This window comes from Emys orbicularis, chromosome 3 (assembly GCF_028017835.1).
Source record: "Emys orbicularis isolate rEmyOrb1 chromosome 3, rEmyOrb1.hap1, whole genome shotgun sequence".
In the NCBI taxonomy this organism is placed as follows: Eukaryota; Metazoa; Chordata; order Testudines; family Emydidae; genus Emys; species Emys orbicularis.
The window spans coordinates 137,857,744-137,872,223 of record NC_088685.1 but is presented as its reverse complement, the minus strand read 5'-3'; the positions used below and the strand labels follow the sequence as shown (position 1 = coordinate 137,872,223).

Genomic DNA, 14,480 nt, shown 5'->3' with positions numbered 1-14,480 from the left:
ATACACAAGAGGGAAGAGAAAAGAACAGCAAAGATTCATTTTTTTAAAATGCAGCTTCTGTCTCTGGTGTTGACTTTCACTTGCAGCCTCACTGCTGGAAAAGCACAGGCATGGCTCAGAGTCTTATTAGCCACCCAGAGACCTGGCAAACTTGTGCCAGTATCAGGCTGTAGATCATTGCTTTTAACTGCCTTTTTCTGGTCAGAAGCTTTCAGCAGCATTGGAAAATATACAATCTTGGCCAGCTAAGCCAGACTTTCATTAGACAGAAGGAAAAAAGAGTAGGATAGGAAAAAGAAATAAGGTGGGTGAGAAATAATGATTTGGGGACTTCAACAGCTGAGTCAAGGGAGAGAATTATTCCAGGAGTGGGTGGGTCAGCTTTTGTGGCCTGCATCATGCGGGAGGTCAGACTAGATGATCATAATGGTCCCTTCTGACCTTAAAGTCTATGAGTCTATGAGTCTATAAAAGGATACACAAGAGTGAGTGGGTGTGTCAAAATCTCACATCTGAAGTGATGTCTGGAATGTAGCTGCAGGCAGTGGAGGTGGCAGTGTTATCTGGGCCCCTCTCTTGGCCCGGACTGGTCAGGACGTCTCTTGGGATCAGGATGACAAAGGCCCAACAGTGTTACGGTAGATCCCAGGGTCCCAGGAGATGGTGAGGGTGGCAGTCATGATAGTAAATTTCATTGTAGCGGTTGTTGGCAGACAGCTGCTGCTTCTTTTAATTTTCACCAAAAAGCCTTTTCTTACTTCTTTTGTTTATCAGGCATGATCTTAACACAGGCCTTGAGTTATATCAATAGGCCTCTCTGTTTGGACTAATTTAGTCTGTCTTTACCTTTTCCCAGAAGCATTTACTGTTCTAGGTTATTGGGATACTTTATAAACATTTGTCCACTTTCCCACAGTTAGGCTCAAACATGGGGTGAGTTGGTAGGCCCAATTATTACAACAAAACCTAGGCAAGGAACTGGGATTTTTATCATGATGTAGCTAGGAGTGGGCAGCTCTGGCGGAGGGGCATAGGATTGAACTCACCAAGCTACACCTCAGTAAAAACTTCTTGTGCCGTGTCGCCACTAGGATTTTACAGCAGAATAGCTAATGCATGTTAGTTATCTTAATATATATATATATATATATTCTGACAGTGAGGACATACCCTGACTGAAGTGCCCACCTGCCATAATCTTCCCTTTGACTGTGGTCTGTTTCACTTTCTTATCCAGCTAGCCTCTTTCAAATAACATTATTTAAAAAACAAATATCCCACACACTTTGAAAAGATTCATGATTATCAAAAATGGTATGGAAGCATCATTAGTATTTCACAGGTTAAAATGTTTTCTAAGTAAACCCAATTTGTAAGGGGGAATTTAAACTCAGCTTCCTTGCCATGGACTGAAAAGGAACCTGCTCACCACTTTAAAAAAAAAAACAAAAAAACCCCTTTAATTATGTTGCATGTTTTAGTGTAGGTGATTTGCTTTTAAAACATGATACTTGCTGCTTAAAGGAGATAAGCAAAAAGCTTATGCCCGGTTTTGCCTCTCTGTGATGTATAAACAAGGCCCAACAGGTTTTTTGTGGGGAGTCAGAGGTTAAATTGTTTTCTTGCATGCTTTTTGCACTAGAAATTCAGCTTTTGTTTATCCCATTTATCCTGGAAGACAATGCTCTGGATGACTGGAGAACATGTAGGATCATGACCTTGCAGAGATCAGGCAAGTGACATCTAACTAAGGGGCCGATTCTGCAACCCTTACTCACATGGAGTAGCACTTACACAAGTATTACCATTAATTTCAATAGGACTATTTTCATGAGCAAAGTAGTACTCAACATAAGTGTTAAGAGCTGATGTAAAGAGCTGTTACAGAGTTGTAGATTGTCCTAATTAGCTTTGGTTACCCTACAAAAAACTGGTTGCAGAATTTACCAAGAGTAGATGCTGCAGGGCAGTAAGTATAGATGAAAGAGTGCTAAAGGGGCTTGTGCTGGATTCACTGTACATTTTAGTGGAGCTGCATCTGAATTTTATCAGAGATAAGTGATTTTTATTCAAACTGTTTAAAACTATGCTAGGGAAATGTGTAAATATTCCTCTGCATTAGTGCAGCTCACGGGCTGCCAGTAATAATAGAAGATGTAGTGTAAGGGCATAGGCATTCTTACCACCATGTCACCAAAGCAGAAAAACAGAGGGTCTGATTCTGCAATGCTTACTCACATGAGTAGCCCCCTTGAAATTAATGCAGCTCGTCACAGAGTAAGGTACTCTTCAGTGTGGGTGGGAGTATCAGAATCTGGCCCTTACAGATTTTCCCAGTGGTGATGCACCTTTTTGTTTTTAACACTTGTTTAACTCAAACACCCTACAAGCAGTTGGAAGAAAAGGTCAGCTTGTTAAAGCTTCAACAGCCCCTCCCCTTCCATGAAGAACTAAGAAAGCTCCTAGTCAACATCTGAGTCATCCAAGGTCTTTCAGCAGAATGGGGAAAGCCAGGCTAGAACAGACTGGAAAACAAGTAGAAAAGAGACCCTTTTAAAAAAATTCTTCAGACCATCCCCAAGAAGCTAGGAGAATGGCAAAAAGGAAAACTCTGCTTGTGCTCTTCATTGCTGCTTTTCTCATGTGTAAAAAAGTTGATTTTTTTTCTTAAAAGATTTTTTCCTACTGATTGTTCTTTACATTATAAATATCCTGCCTTGTTTCCTTGGTTTTTTTTCCTGAAAGACTGAAGATCTAGGATGAGAATCTCTCCCTGCTCTGGCCCCTTTACCCCAGTGTAAGAGCTGGAGACAGTGATTTCCCTACACCCCCCCCTGAATTTCCCCAACACCCCCCCCCCCCCCAGTTTTGTGAACTAGTTACATGCCAATTTAGTGACTGTTTGGAAATTTGAATTGAAATTGAAACATTAATACACACTTTAAAAGCATATACAGTGTATGATAAAATACATGTATCTGAAAAAGTATAATAGATTTGAAAAGTATGAACATAGACTAGCTTCCTTAATCAGCTGTTGTTTTTTATGACAATGTCAGTGCATTCATTTTGGTGATGTTGGCCAACCTAATAATTTCAAATGATGATTTGTAAGCAAAGTCTAAATGAGCTCTCCCTGACAGCTAGTGATGAGCTGGGGGGGAAAGGCTTCAGGACCAGATTGTATTTACATTCACACCTAATCTACCTAGGTATCCAGCAAACAGAGCTATGTTGCGCAAGTGATAGATATTGGCTGGGGTTGGGTTACAAATCACTTGAATGTGGGGGGGGGGGGGAGAAATGTTGTTGTTCTTATTGTATGAGTAAAGGGCAGTAGAACTGTACTTAGCCTGTGCTGATTGAGGGCATCAAGAGAGAGGGTGGGGACAGGTCCCTCTCCACTGTTTAAAAACAGAGCTGATTAGGCTCCATAGATAGTCTTTTGTTCTGTTAAGTGACCACTGCAGCTGAAATCACTGATAATCAGGTCTAAGTGCTTAGTCCTGCTGTGGGGACAGAGTTTCTGTGGAAGAGATGGCCCAGACTGCACTAGCAGTGAGGTTCTCCCACTGAGAACTCAGCTGAAATCACTGAGAGCTGGGTGGAACCTCAAGAGACCAACTTGCAGAGGTCACAGTGGCAGGTGGCAGCAGAAGGTGACTTTGGCATTGGCAACAGAGTGGTGGAGTGAACAGTGGCACAACGAACAGCAGTGGCCAGAGCGAACAGTGAGCAGCTGGAGGAACGAGCAAGGTGCCTTCTTGCCCCCCCACCTGGGAGGTGTACTCACGTGAAAGCACCTCTGAATTCTGAGTCTCCACTGACCAAGGACAACACCGGTGAGTGGGGTGCGGTGGAAGGAAAAGTGAGGGGCACGTTAAATAAACATTTGTTTGTTGGACTATATTTTAGTGACTTTGCTCCAGAATGCTAGATTTGTGACTGGGAATGGAAATTTATATAAATATGTTTCCTAGTAGGCCAAGATTTTTTTAAATGCATTATTTGCCAAGGTTGTTATCTCACATCGTTGCTATCTTGAGAGGTCATTATGTTGGGGAGTTTCTGTACTAAGCATTTTTATTATTATAATTAATGTTTACATAAGAATGGTCATACTGGGTCAGACCAATGGTCCATATAGCCCAGTATACTGTCTTCCGACAGTGGTCAAGGCCAGGTGCTTCAGAGGGAATGAACAGAACAGGTAATCATCAAGTGATCCATCCCCTGTTGCCTAGGGTTACCATATTTCAGCAAGCAAAAAAGAGGATGGGAGGAGCCCCGCCCCCGTCCTGCCCTAGCCCTGCCCCTGCCCCTCCCACTTCCTGCCCCCCTCAGAACCCCCAACCCTCCCCCCCGCTCCTTGTCCCCTGACTGCCCCCTCCTGGGACCCCTGCCCCTAACTGCCCCCCAGGACTCCACCCCCTACCTAAGCCTCCCTGTCTCTTGTCCCCTAACTGCCCCCTCCTGAGACCCTCCCCCCATCCTAACTGGCCCCCTAGGACCCTACCCCCTACCTGTACCCTGACTGCTCCAACCCTTATCCACACCCCCACCCCCAGACAGACCCCTGGGACTCCCACACCCCATCCAACCACTCCCCACCCCCTGACAGCCCCCCCAGAACTCCCGACCCATCTAAACCCCTCTGCTCCCTGTCCCACTGACTGCTCTGATCCCTCTCCCCACTCCTGCCCCCTGACAGCCCCCCCCAGAACTCCCAACCCCCCCCTCGCTCCTTGTCCCCTGACTGCCCCCTCCTGGGACCCCTGCTCCTAACTGCCCTCCAGAACCCCACCCCCTACCTAAACCTCCCTGTTCCTTATCCCCTAACTGCCCCCTCCTAAGACACCCCCCCTAACTGCCCCCAGGACCCTACCCCCTACCTGTACCCTGACTGCCCAAAACCTTATCCATCCCCCCCCCCCCCCCCCGTCTCTTGACTGCCCCATCCAAAACCTCCCTGCCCCTTCTCCGACCCCCGGCCCCCTTGTTGTTGGCCTTCGCCTAATGTCTCTGTGAACTTGCTCAGGAACGGCCTGAGCCGTTCGTCTCGGCACGCTTGTCCTGGCAGGCTGGCTGGCAGGGGAGGAGGAGCGGGGGAGGAGCTCCAGACTGCCGGAGGCGATCTGCGAATGCAGGGAGGGAGGGAGCGATCTCTGCTGCAGGGGGGAGGAGGGGCTCTCGCTGGCTGTCGGAGCCTCATGTAAGTGGCACCATCCGGCCGGCTGCCCTGTTAGCCACGCGCGCTCTGCATGGGGGGGGGGAGAAGTCCGGACATTTACAAATTCCCCCCGGACGCTATTTTTAGCTTAAAAATCCGGACATGTCCGGGGGAATCCGGACGAATGGTAACCCTACTGTTGCCCATTCCCAGCTTCTGGCAAACAGGCTAGGGACACTCAGAGCATGGTGTTGCATCCCTCTCCATCCTGGCTAATAGCCACTGATGGGACCTATTCTCCAGGAATTTATCTAGTTCTTTTTTTAATCCTGTTATAGTTTTGGTCTTCACAGCATCCCCTGGCAAAGAGTTCCACAGGTTGACTTTATGTTGTGTGAAGAAGTACTTTATTTTGTTTTTTTTAAAACCTGCTGCCTATTAATTTCATTGGGTGACTGCTAGTTCTTGTGTTATGTGAAGGATTAAATAACATTTCCTTATTCACTTTCTTCACACCAGTCAAGATTTTATAGACCTCTATCATATCCCCCCCCTTAGTCATCTCTTTTCTAAGCTGAAAATTCCCAGTCATTTTAATTTCTCCTCCTGTTTCATACCCCTAATCATTTTAGTTGCCCATCTCGGTACCTTTTCCAATTCCAATATATCTTTTTTTGGGATGGGGTGACCAGATCTGCACACAGTATTCAAGGTGTGCACGTACCATGGATTTATATAGAGGCAATATGATATTTTCTGTCTTATTATCTATCCCTTTCTTAATGATTCCCAACATTCTGTTAGCTTTTTTGACTGCCGCTTCACATTGAGTGGATGTTTTCAGAGAACTATCCACAATGACTCCAAGATCTCTTTCTTGAGTATTTAACAGTTAATTCAGACTCCATCATTTTGTATGTATAGTTGAGATTGTTTTCCAATGTGCATTACTTTGCATTTATCAACACTGAATTTCATCTGCCATTTTGTTACCCAGTTTTGTGAGATCCCTTTGTAACTCTTCACAGTCTGCCTGGGACTTAACTATCTTGAATAGTTTTGTATCATCTGCAAATGTTGCCAACTCACTGTTTACCCATTTTTTCCAGATCATTTATGTTGAACAGTAATGGTCCCAGTCCCAACCCCTCAGGGATACCACTATTTCTCTCTCTCCATTCTGAAAACTGATAATTTATTCCTACCCTTTGTTTTCCATCTTTTAACCAGTTACTGATCCATGAGAGGACTTCCCTCTTATCCCATGATGGCTTACTTTTCAAAAGTCAATTTAAATTAAATACTTTTTTTTTTTTTTTTTTTAAAGAAATCTAGACCTGTTGTTATGTGTTTTGGTGTAACTTGCATTATCCTTATGTTAAATTTGCATTATCCTAACAAAACATTTACTTTATTCATATCTCTTTTTATATATCTCATCGGCCCTGACACCCACCCTGTAAATTCAAACACCCCTCCCCCCCCCCCCATTTCAATTCCTGGGGAAACCACTGGCTGGAGAGGTGTAAAGGGGTTCTAAAAGCCCCAGATCCAGCCAGGGAGAATTCTCCTATTGCAGGACCTGGGAAAAACAGCAGCAGGTTCTCCTCTGATGAAGTCCCCAAGCAAAGCCCAGTGTAGGGGGCATGCCAGTTGTGGGGCTGTGGCAGGAAAGGTAGAACCACAGTGCAGAGATTCTGGATATCTCTGTGCCCAAAGGCAGCCAGGGAAAAACTGTCATAACTTAGACAGCCCCAGCAAGAGTTGTCTACGTTACACCACAGGTCTCTCTGGCACCAGGAGTATCCCAGAATCAGGAGTATGCAAAAGTGGTTATAGCCACCTCTTACCCCCCGGGGTTGCAAGTTGATGCAGAAAATAATCTCATTCCTAGAGCTTGTCTACAGTGGGGAAATTTTCTATCCAGTTTTAACATTGAAAATCAGGTTATTTGAAACAAGCTGATTAGAGCCACAGTGTGAGGTGACCCAACTCCTTTTTACTGAGCTGGATCCAAGACCACACCTCACTCTGAGGGCTAGAGTAGGACTTAAGCACTCCATAGGCCTTGGGCTAGGCTTTTCCACAGGCCTGAAGTTCACCCTTGGTTATCAGTTCTCATTTCAGGGACCTGTGAAGTCGAGTGTCTTTTGCCCATCTTTGCACTTCCTCCTCTTCCTCCATGTTCCATGCGAGTTTGTCCTCACACCTTGAAAGCACTTGGCAACACCCACTCCTGCCTATACCTCTGCCTCATTGACTCTTACCTTGTCCCACAGTATTTGTAATACAGCAGCCACCACCAATGCTGGTAGCAATGGCATAGGTGCTAGTGCGGCTAGGGCTATTTACCATCAAGTCATGAACATTTGCTCAGTAAAAACACCTGAGCCCTGTTTATACCAGAACTTAGCACCTGTGCAGGTATTAAATTTTCTAATGTAGCCACCGCATAGAGTGTAATGTTGTATGTCAGGACTATTGTCTTACGTTTTACCACCTGTAGTGTTACTCCTGGGAAGCACTGGTTACATTTAAAGTGCTCTCTAAATGAATAAGTGCTGGATAAAACTTTTTAACAATTGTGTATTGATTTCTACTGCCTCTTTTTATTAATGAAAAGAACTTTCTGTCCCTTACTGGCTAGATTACATTGTAAAATTCTATATAAAATAATTAGATAACAACTTCCCTTGTTTTCCCCTCAGAGATAACATACACATTAATTAAAATTCCATTTAGGTTGTCACTTAAAGCCTTGTACTGGATTTTCCCTGCCCTCAGTTGCCTGAACCCTGCTTCTTGGTGGGCAATGGCGGCTGTGTGAGGCAGGGAAACCTCCCCAGTCAGGATACCAAGAGGAGAGGGGAAATGAGGAGTTGGTAGGACTGGATCTATCTAGCCATCCTCCCCTGGGGATGGAACCTCCCTCCACCTCACCACAGAGCCTCCTTCAAGTCATCTGCAATGCTTGGGAAGTTTCCGACCCTTAGGGTTACCATACGTTCGTATTTCCCCAGACATGTCCGGCTTTTTAGTTGTTAATTGCCATCCGGGAGGAATTTTTAAATATATAAAAACGTCCGGAAAATACGGACGTATGATAACCCTACCCACTGCCCCCTCTCCTCTTGGGGTGTCAGCTCGCTCAGCCTGCGGATTGCAACCCTCCCCGTGCTGCTGCAACCCTGCGCCCAAGGGCTAGGAGCGGTGGCATCTCTGCAGCCAGCTGCTGGTGCGGGGGACCCGCGGCCGCTTCTCCCTCCTCCGAGTATCCCCCGCGGCTCTGACAGAGCCTCAGTCTCCCCCCTCCGTCCCAGCCGTGCAAGGAGCCCCCCCGCCAGCAGTCTGTGCAGCCGAGGCTGCCTCCCCCCCGGCGGAGCTGCTGCCCGGGGGTGGGTCCCGGCGCAGGGGAAAGTTTCTCAGCGCACCGCAGCAGCTCCCGGGAGCCCGAGCTCCCCCACCCGGGAAGGGCCCACGCTGCAGCGCCTCCCTCAGCCTGAGCTGCCGCAGCCTCGCCGGGTCCGGCTGGGAGCGGGGTGGAGGCTCCCCTGAGGGAGGTGAAGAGTGGGGGGATTCTGAGGGTAGGGGGCTATGGGAGGGTGTGGGGGTCTCTGAGGCAGGGGCTGTGGAGAGTGAGGGGCTGTGGAGAGGGTGGGCTATGGGAGGAGGAGGGGAAATGAAAGGTAGGGGTTGTGAAGGGGAGGACTGAGGTGGGGGGTGCTGTGGAAGGTGGGGGGCGCTATGGAAGGTGGGGGGGGCTATGGGAGGGGGTGGGGGGCTCTGAGGCAGGGGCTGTGGAGAGTGGGGGGGCTGCGGAGGGCAGGCTCTCAGGAGAGGGGGCACTGAGGCAGGAGAAGGCTAAGGATGGGCCCTGTGGAGAGCGGGTGGCTCTGCGGTGAGGCCTGGGGGGGTCCGGCGGGCGGGTGGAAGGCGGCTCTGGGGTGAGGCCTGGGGGGTCCGGCAGGCGGGCAGGAGGCGGCTCTGGGGTGAGGCCTGGGGGGCGGGGTCTGGCGGGCGGGAGGAAGCGGCTCTGAGGTGAGGCCTGGGGGTTCGGGCGGGCGGGAGGCAGCTCTGGGGTGAGGCCTGGGGGGGTCCGGCGGGCGGGAGGCAGCTCTGGGGTAGGGTTACCATACGTCCAGATTTTCCCGGACATGTCGGGCTTTTTGGTCCTCAAATCCCCGTCCGGGAGGAATTTCCAAAAAGCCGGACATGTCCGGGAAAATAGGGAGGCATGGTAAGGGGACTGCCTCCTCCCCGGGCTCCAACTTTCCCGGCTCCCGCCGTTCTCCACCGCAGCGGGGGCCGAAGCAACTTCCCAGCGCAGCAGCAGCCGGGGGGCAGGAGGAAGGAGGGGGAATGCGGGGTGCTCAGGGGAGGGGGCGGAGTTGGGGTGGGGACTTTGGGTAAGGGGCGGAGTTGGGGCGGGGCCAGGGGTGGAGTTGGGGCGGGGCCAGGGCCCCATGGAGTGTTCTCTTTTTGCAGTATTGAAATATGGTAACCCTACCGATCCTGATGGTTTAAACTTATGATCTGCCAACCAGCTTTTTGTATGTGTCCTGGGAGTGGGGGGAGGTTTGGGATTTCCAGCATCTCTCTAGGTCTGCTTGACATCATCCTCTCCACCCAACCTCTCTGCACCCTAACCTATGTCCCCCACCCAAAACTTCTGTGCTGCAAGTACTACATTTAAACTCTGAAACATAACAAAACAAAATGAAACATGCCACCCTACCCCTGAATTCCTCCCAAGGGGGCGGGGATTTTTTTAGCATCTCATCTGACCCATAGTCCATGTCTCTAAATTCAGACTTTGAAGGATTTCTTAGGCTCTTGTGACTGCCTCCAAAACCTCAAGACTTTTATTGGGTCAACCTTGTCAGTGACAACGAATGTAGATCAGAGAGAGAGAGGAGAAATGGACCCCGACCTGGGAGGCTGCAAATAAGAAAGTTCTTGAATTCCAGGCCAACCCATCTCAATTCAATTAAAGTAGGAAATATATTGTTTTTGAACAGCTAAAATAAACCTGTGGGGTTGGGGATGGGCAGATGTCAGACAGGCAGAACTGCAGGTTTTGCAGACACCCCTTGGAGGCAGGAATGCATATTACCAATCCACGTGTTACCTGATGCAGCAGCTGCTCTAGCTCATATTGTGTAATTATTTGCAGGCATCCTGCTATTGTTTTACAAAAGTAATATCTCTGCTGTTTGTTTTGTTCTTACATTAACCTGACACGTAGTTTCATAGCTTCCAAGCAGAGGAAGCTTTACTCTTAAGGAGTGGGTTATATTATTTCCTATCTTTAGAAGACCAATGAATGGACACAGAAGCAGGATCTTTGTCTTCCTTACTGGAAACATGTGCACTTCCCGCAGCAGTTAGTTTTGGAAGAGAAGTGATCGTTGCTATTACATATGCTTTTTTCTAGCACCCTTTTACTACTATGCCATATCTAGGGCATCAAAAGCCCTGCACAATAAAAGTCTGTGTACTCCCAAGTGGCAGCCAGCACTCAACCCCAAGGATACCAGTCAGTGTCAGTCAAAACCTTGATTATCTGTAACTGCTTTTCTCACTGGTCCAGCAGGTTTAACAACCTCCCCCACTGCATTACAATTCCTTTGGAGTTTTTTATTGCTGCAGGTGACTCTCAAAACTCAGGAAAACCCCTGCTGTGCTGGTGCCACTATGTCTCATTTTATCTAAGGCACAGTTGAGGCCTTATTTATAAAGGGTCCTTACTCCTGAAGAAGAGCTCAGTGTAAGCTTGACTCTCTGACCAACAGAAGCTGGTCCAACAAAAGGCATTACCTCACCTACCTTGTCTCTCTCACTCCAAGCTTCACATCTTTATTGCTTCTGCTAGCTACCTTCTTTTCTTCTCACTAAATAACAGTTGGCTTTCATGCAGTGAGGCACAGTGAGCTGCAGTCTACTTTTGCGAGGGGTGAAAGTTGCCTCTGAACAGGTTTGTGAAGTTAAAGCGATTATTGAAAACAAATTCTCTCTCCCCACCCTTTCACACTAGTTCTTGCTTGTCTGCTGTGGAAATGTAGGTGTACATAAAAAAGACAATCTCAACATGTTTAATTATAAGACAAACCATCTCCCTACTGGTTGGAAGCAAAGAACTAATAAAAGTGAACTAAAAATGTATAAATTTGTTCCATGTATTAGGTTATATTCCCACAATGGCTGTGCTTGTGTTTCTAATCTCAACTTCTTGTTTTAGCTGGGTGGAGCCTTATTACAAGTGGGACTTTCCATGGGATTAACTAGCACAGAAGCAAACAGCAATAAATACAGTAATAATTTGCTTGTCTCTAGCACCTTTCAGTCATTACTTGTAAAGTCCTTTGCAAGTATAATTTTAAAAGCCTCACAACACCAGGTCAGTATTATACTCCTTTTACAGAGGGGCAAAGTAAGGCTTAGTGAGCTTGTGACTTGCTCATGGTGACACAGCACAATTGATGTCAAGATTAGAACCCAGGAGCCTTAACTTTGTGCCCTCCTTTAAGCACTACAGTGTAACGCAGTGGTTCTCAAACTTCATTGCACCGTGACCCCCTTCTGACAACAAAAATTACTACATGACACCAGGAGGGAAGACCGAGTCTGCCCGAGCCCTGCGGCTCCGGGGGGGGGGGGCAAAGCTGAAGCCCAAGGGCTTCTGCCCTGGGCCGGGGGCCTGTAACCTTAGCCCTGGGAGATGGGGCTTTTGCTTCAGACTTGCTGGGGTCCAGGGCCAACACCAGCCTCACAACCCACTTTGGGGTCCAGACCCACAGTTTGAGAACCCCTGGTCTAGTGGATCTCAATCTATTTACCATTGTGGGCCCCTTATGCAGCTCCCCATGTATTACGTGGGCTGCATCTACACAATATATATACTACTTGTATGGCCCTGAGGATGTCACATGGGCTGCAGCTGTGTGCTGATTGGGCCGCAGGTTGAGAACCACTGCACTTGACCATACTCATTACATAGCTTCAAAGTGCTACCAGGCAGCAATGTTATAATCCAAGTAAAATGAAAATGTGAGTACATAGATATAAACTCTCGCTTGCTCTCTCTTTTGGATTTTCCTTGAGATGAAAGGAATCAATTACCTATACTACTAAGCCCCCCACTGCATTCTCCATGCTCACTTAATCCTTAGCTTCTTGACTGGGAGCCAAGAAACTAAATTCTCCCTTCAGAAGACTTCAATGGGAGTTGCATGTGTGTGTGAATTTGGCCCAAGGGTGCCATTTAGTGCCAACTATGGTGACCGATGGCTTTTGTGTGATATTGGACACTTGTCTCTTGGAAACTGGACCACCACCAAATTCATTACACAATAGCCAGGGAATCACCATCTTATAATAGCAAGCCTGGGTCACTATCCGCTCTCACCCTTACCACATGTGGTTCTATAGTTCTTATTTGGTGGCGCTCGGTTTCAGAAGCCAGTCGCTTTTCTTCAGTAAGATGATTTGTAATTTGCAGACCTACAGTAGTTGTTATCTCTGGGAACCACTTAGAAGGTGTGTGCAAAAAATCAGTCCAGTCTAGGACCTAATGGATAGGTAGTCCACATCACAAACTCTTTATTACAACCTGCACTCTAGAAGGTAGTCTCCGTGGAGTGTTCAAGCAGGGAGACTGATCTGCACGCTCACCCATAAGGTCCAGCTATGCTAGAAAGGTGACCCATTACTGATACAGGTAATCTAAGGGCAGAATTCAGAGGAAGTTTGGCTTTGTGATTAAGGCAGTAGGACTCAGGAGTTCTAGTCTCAAATCCCAGTTTCTTGTTTGACCTTTCTTTGTCTCAGTTCTCCATTTGTAAAACAGGGATAATTCTTTCTTCCCTCAATTCCATCTTGTCTATTTAGATTATAAACTCTTTGAGGCAGAGGCTATCTCTTACTGTGTGTTTGTGCAGCACCTAGCGCAGTGGAGCCCTTGTCTCAGTTGGGGCCTCCCCCCAGATGCTACTGTAATACAAATAAGAATAATAATTTGGGCCTGCAATAGGAATCTAGTTAACAATTCTGTTACTGATACACACAGAAAAATAGAGTCCAGCTCAATGACTCATACTGGCATTGCAGAACCATCAGGAGTAAACAACAAGATCTCATTTTTTGTCAGTAAAGCCATGCAATATGATTCTGAATGCACACAGAACAGCTGAGCCAGGAGGTTTTACAGTGTCCCTTTGAGCAGAACTGCACTTTAGACAGCCACTGTAAAATAATCCCAAGGTTTCCAGTACAATTTGTTCAACTTTAGGTTAAATGTCACCTTTAACTCAGCAACAGATTTATTTACTGCTTCTCCCCAGGGTGGCTGCTTCATTGTAGCAGTTGTCACTTGCCTTCCAAAACACAAAGTTCCAAATTAAGTACATTAAATGTACTTCTTTCCCTGCCTGGGAAATCACATCTCTCTTACAAACCTTTAAAAAAGCAAAGCTTTACAATTCTGTAGTACTTAATCAACCCAGGCACAGAAATGTCCATTCCTTACCTGAGTGAAGTAAAGATTCATCAGTGTCAGTGTGAAAAACTGGAGGCAAACTGGGAAGCAATAGAGAAGCCAGAAGATGAAAGGTCTGAGAGAGTTTGCTGTGACAAAATCTTTGAAGTAAAATGAAAAGAGCACAGTCCTAAGCGAGGCCCAAAATAGGCACAGAAACAGAAAGACAGTTTGGTAACTGAACCTCTTGTGCCTGTAGTGGAGGACCAGCCAAAGCTGGACGTAGATGAACACAAAGAGGAGGGAATAAAAAACTGTATATACAGTGGTCAGGCCCAGCTTCACATACGGCGGGACAGCTGGTGTCAGGGTCGGTGGCAGGGTGTCATTTTTCAGTGGGTCCCACTCAGAGGCCTCCATTTGAGATCAGAAATCGTCAAGAGTTGCTTGTTAAGTTTGGCTGCTTCTGCTCCTGCTTCCTCCTCCTTTCATCTTCCTACAGCAGCATAGGAACCAAGAAAATGAGAGAAAGAAAACAAGCTGCACTTCCTCTTTGGCAGCTCACTGACGGCTGGTAGCACATGATCACAATTCAGAATGATTCATTAGGGCTGCCTGTGTCAGCAATTGGCAGGGAACGATTCTGAAGGCTGCAGTGCTCGTTGCCGATGTTTGTGGACAACCCCTGCCCATCCTTCTGAAAACAAAAAAACCCATCTCCTCCCTGTGCAATTTATAACCAAACCCCTTCCTAAACATGCTAATCTTGATTTAAGATGAGGTCAGTAACACTGGTGTGTTATGTAGGAAGCAGCTACTTGATGTTTTTACTAGTGA

At 47.0% G+C, this 14,480-nt stretch overlaps 1 protein-coding gene across 1 annotated transcript in view; it reads right to left on the bottom strand.

Annotated features, from left to right (window-relative positions):
- The window catches only part of GPR137B (G protein-coupled receptor 137B), a 42,815-nt gene extending 28,658 nt beyond the window's left edge, over nucleotides 1–14,157 (bottom strand). Inside the window, exon 1 of the mRNA XM_065401140.1 lies at nucleotides 13,695–14,157. Coding sequence (XP_065257212.1) covers nucleotides 13,695–14,063 — 369 coding nt within the window. The 5' untranslated portion in view covers nucleotides 14,064–14,157. The remainder of the gene's footprint in view (nucleotides 1–13,694) is intronic.
- Nucleotides 14,158–14,480: the final 323 nt, after the last annotated feature.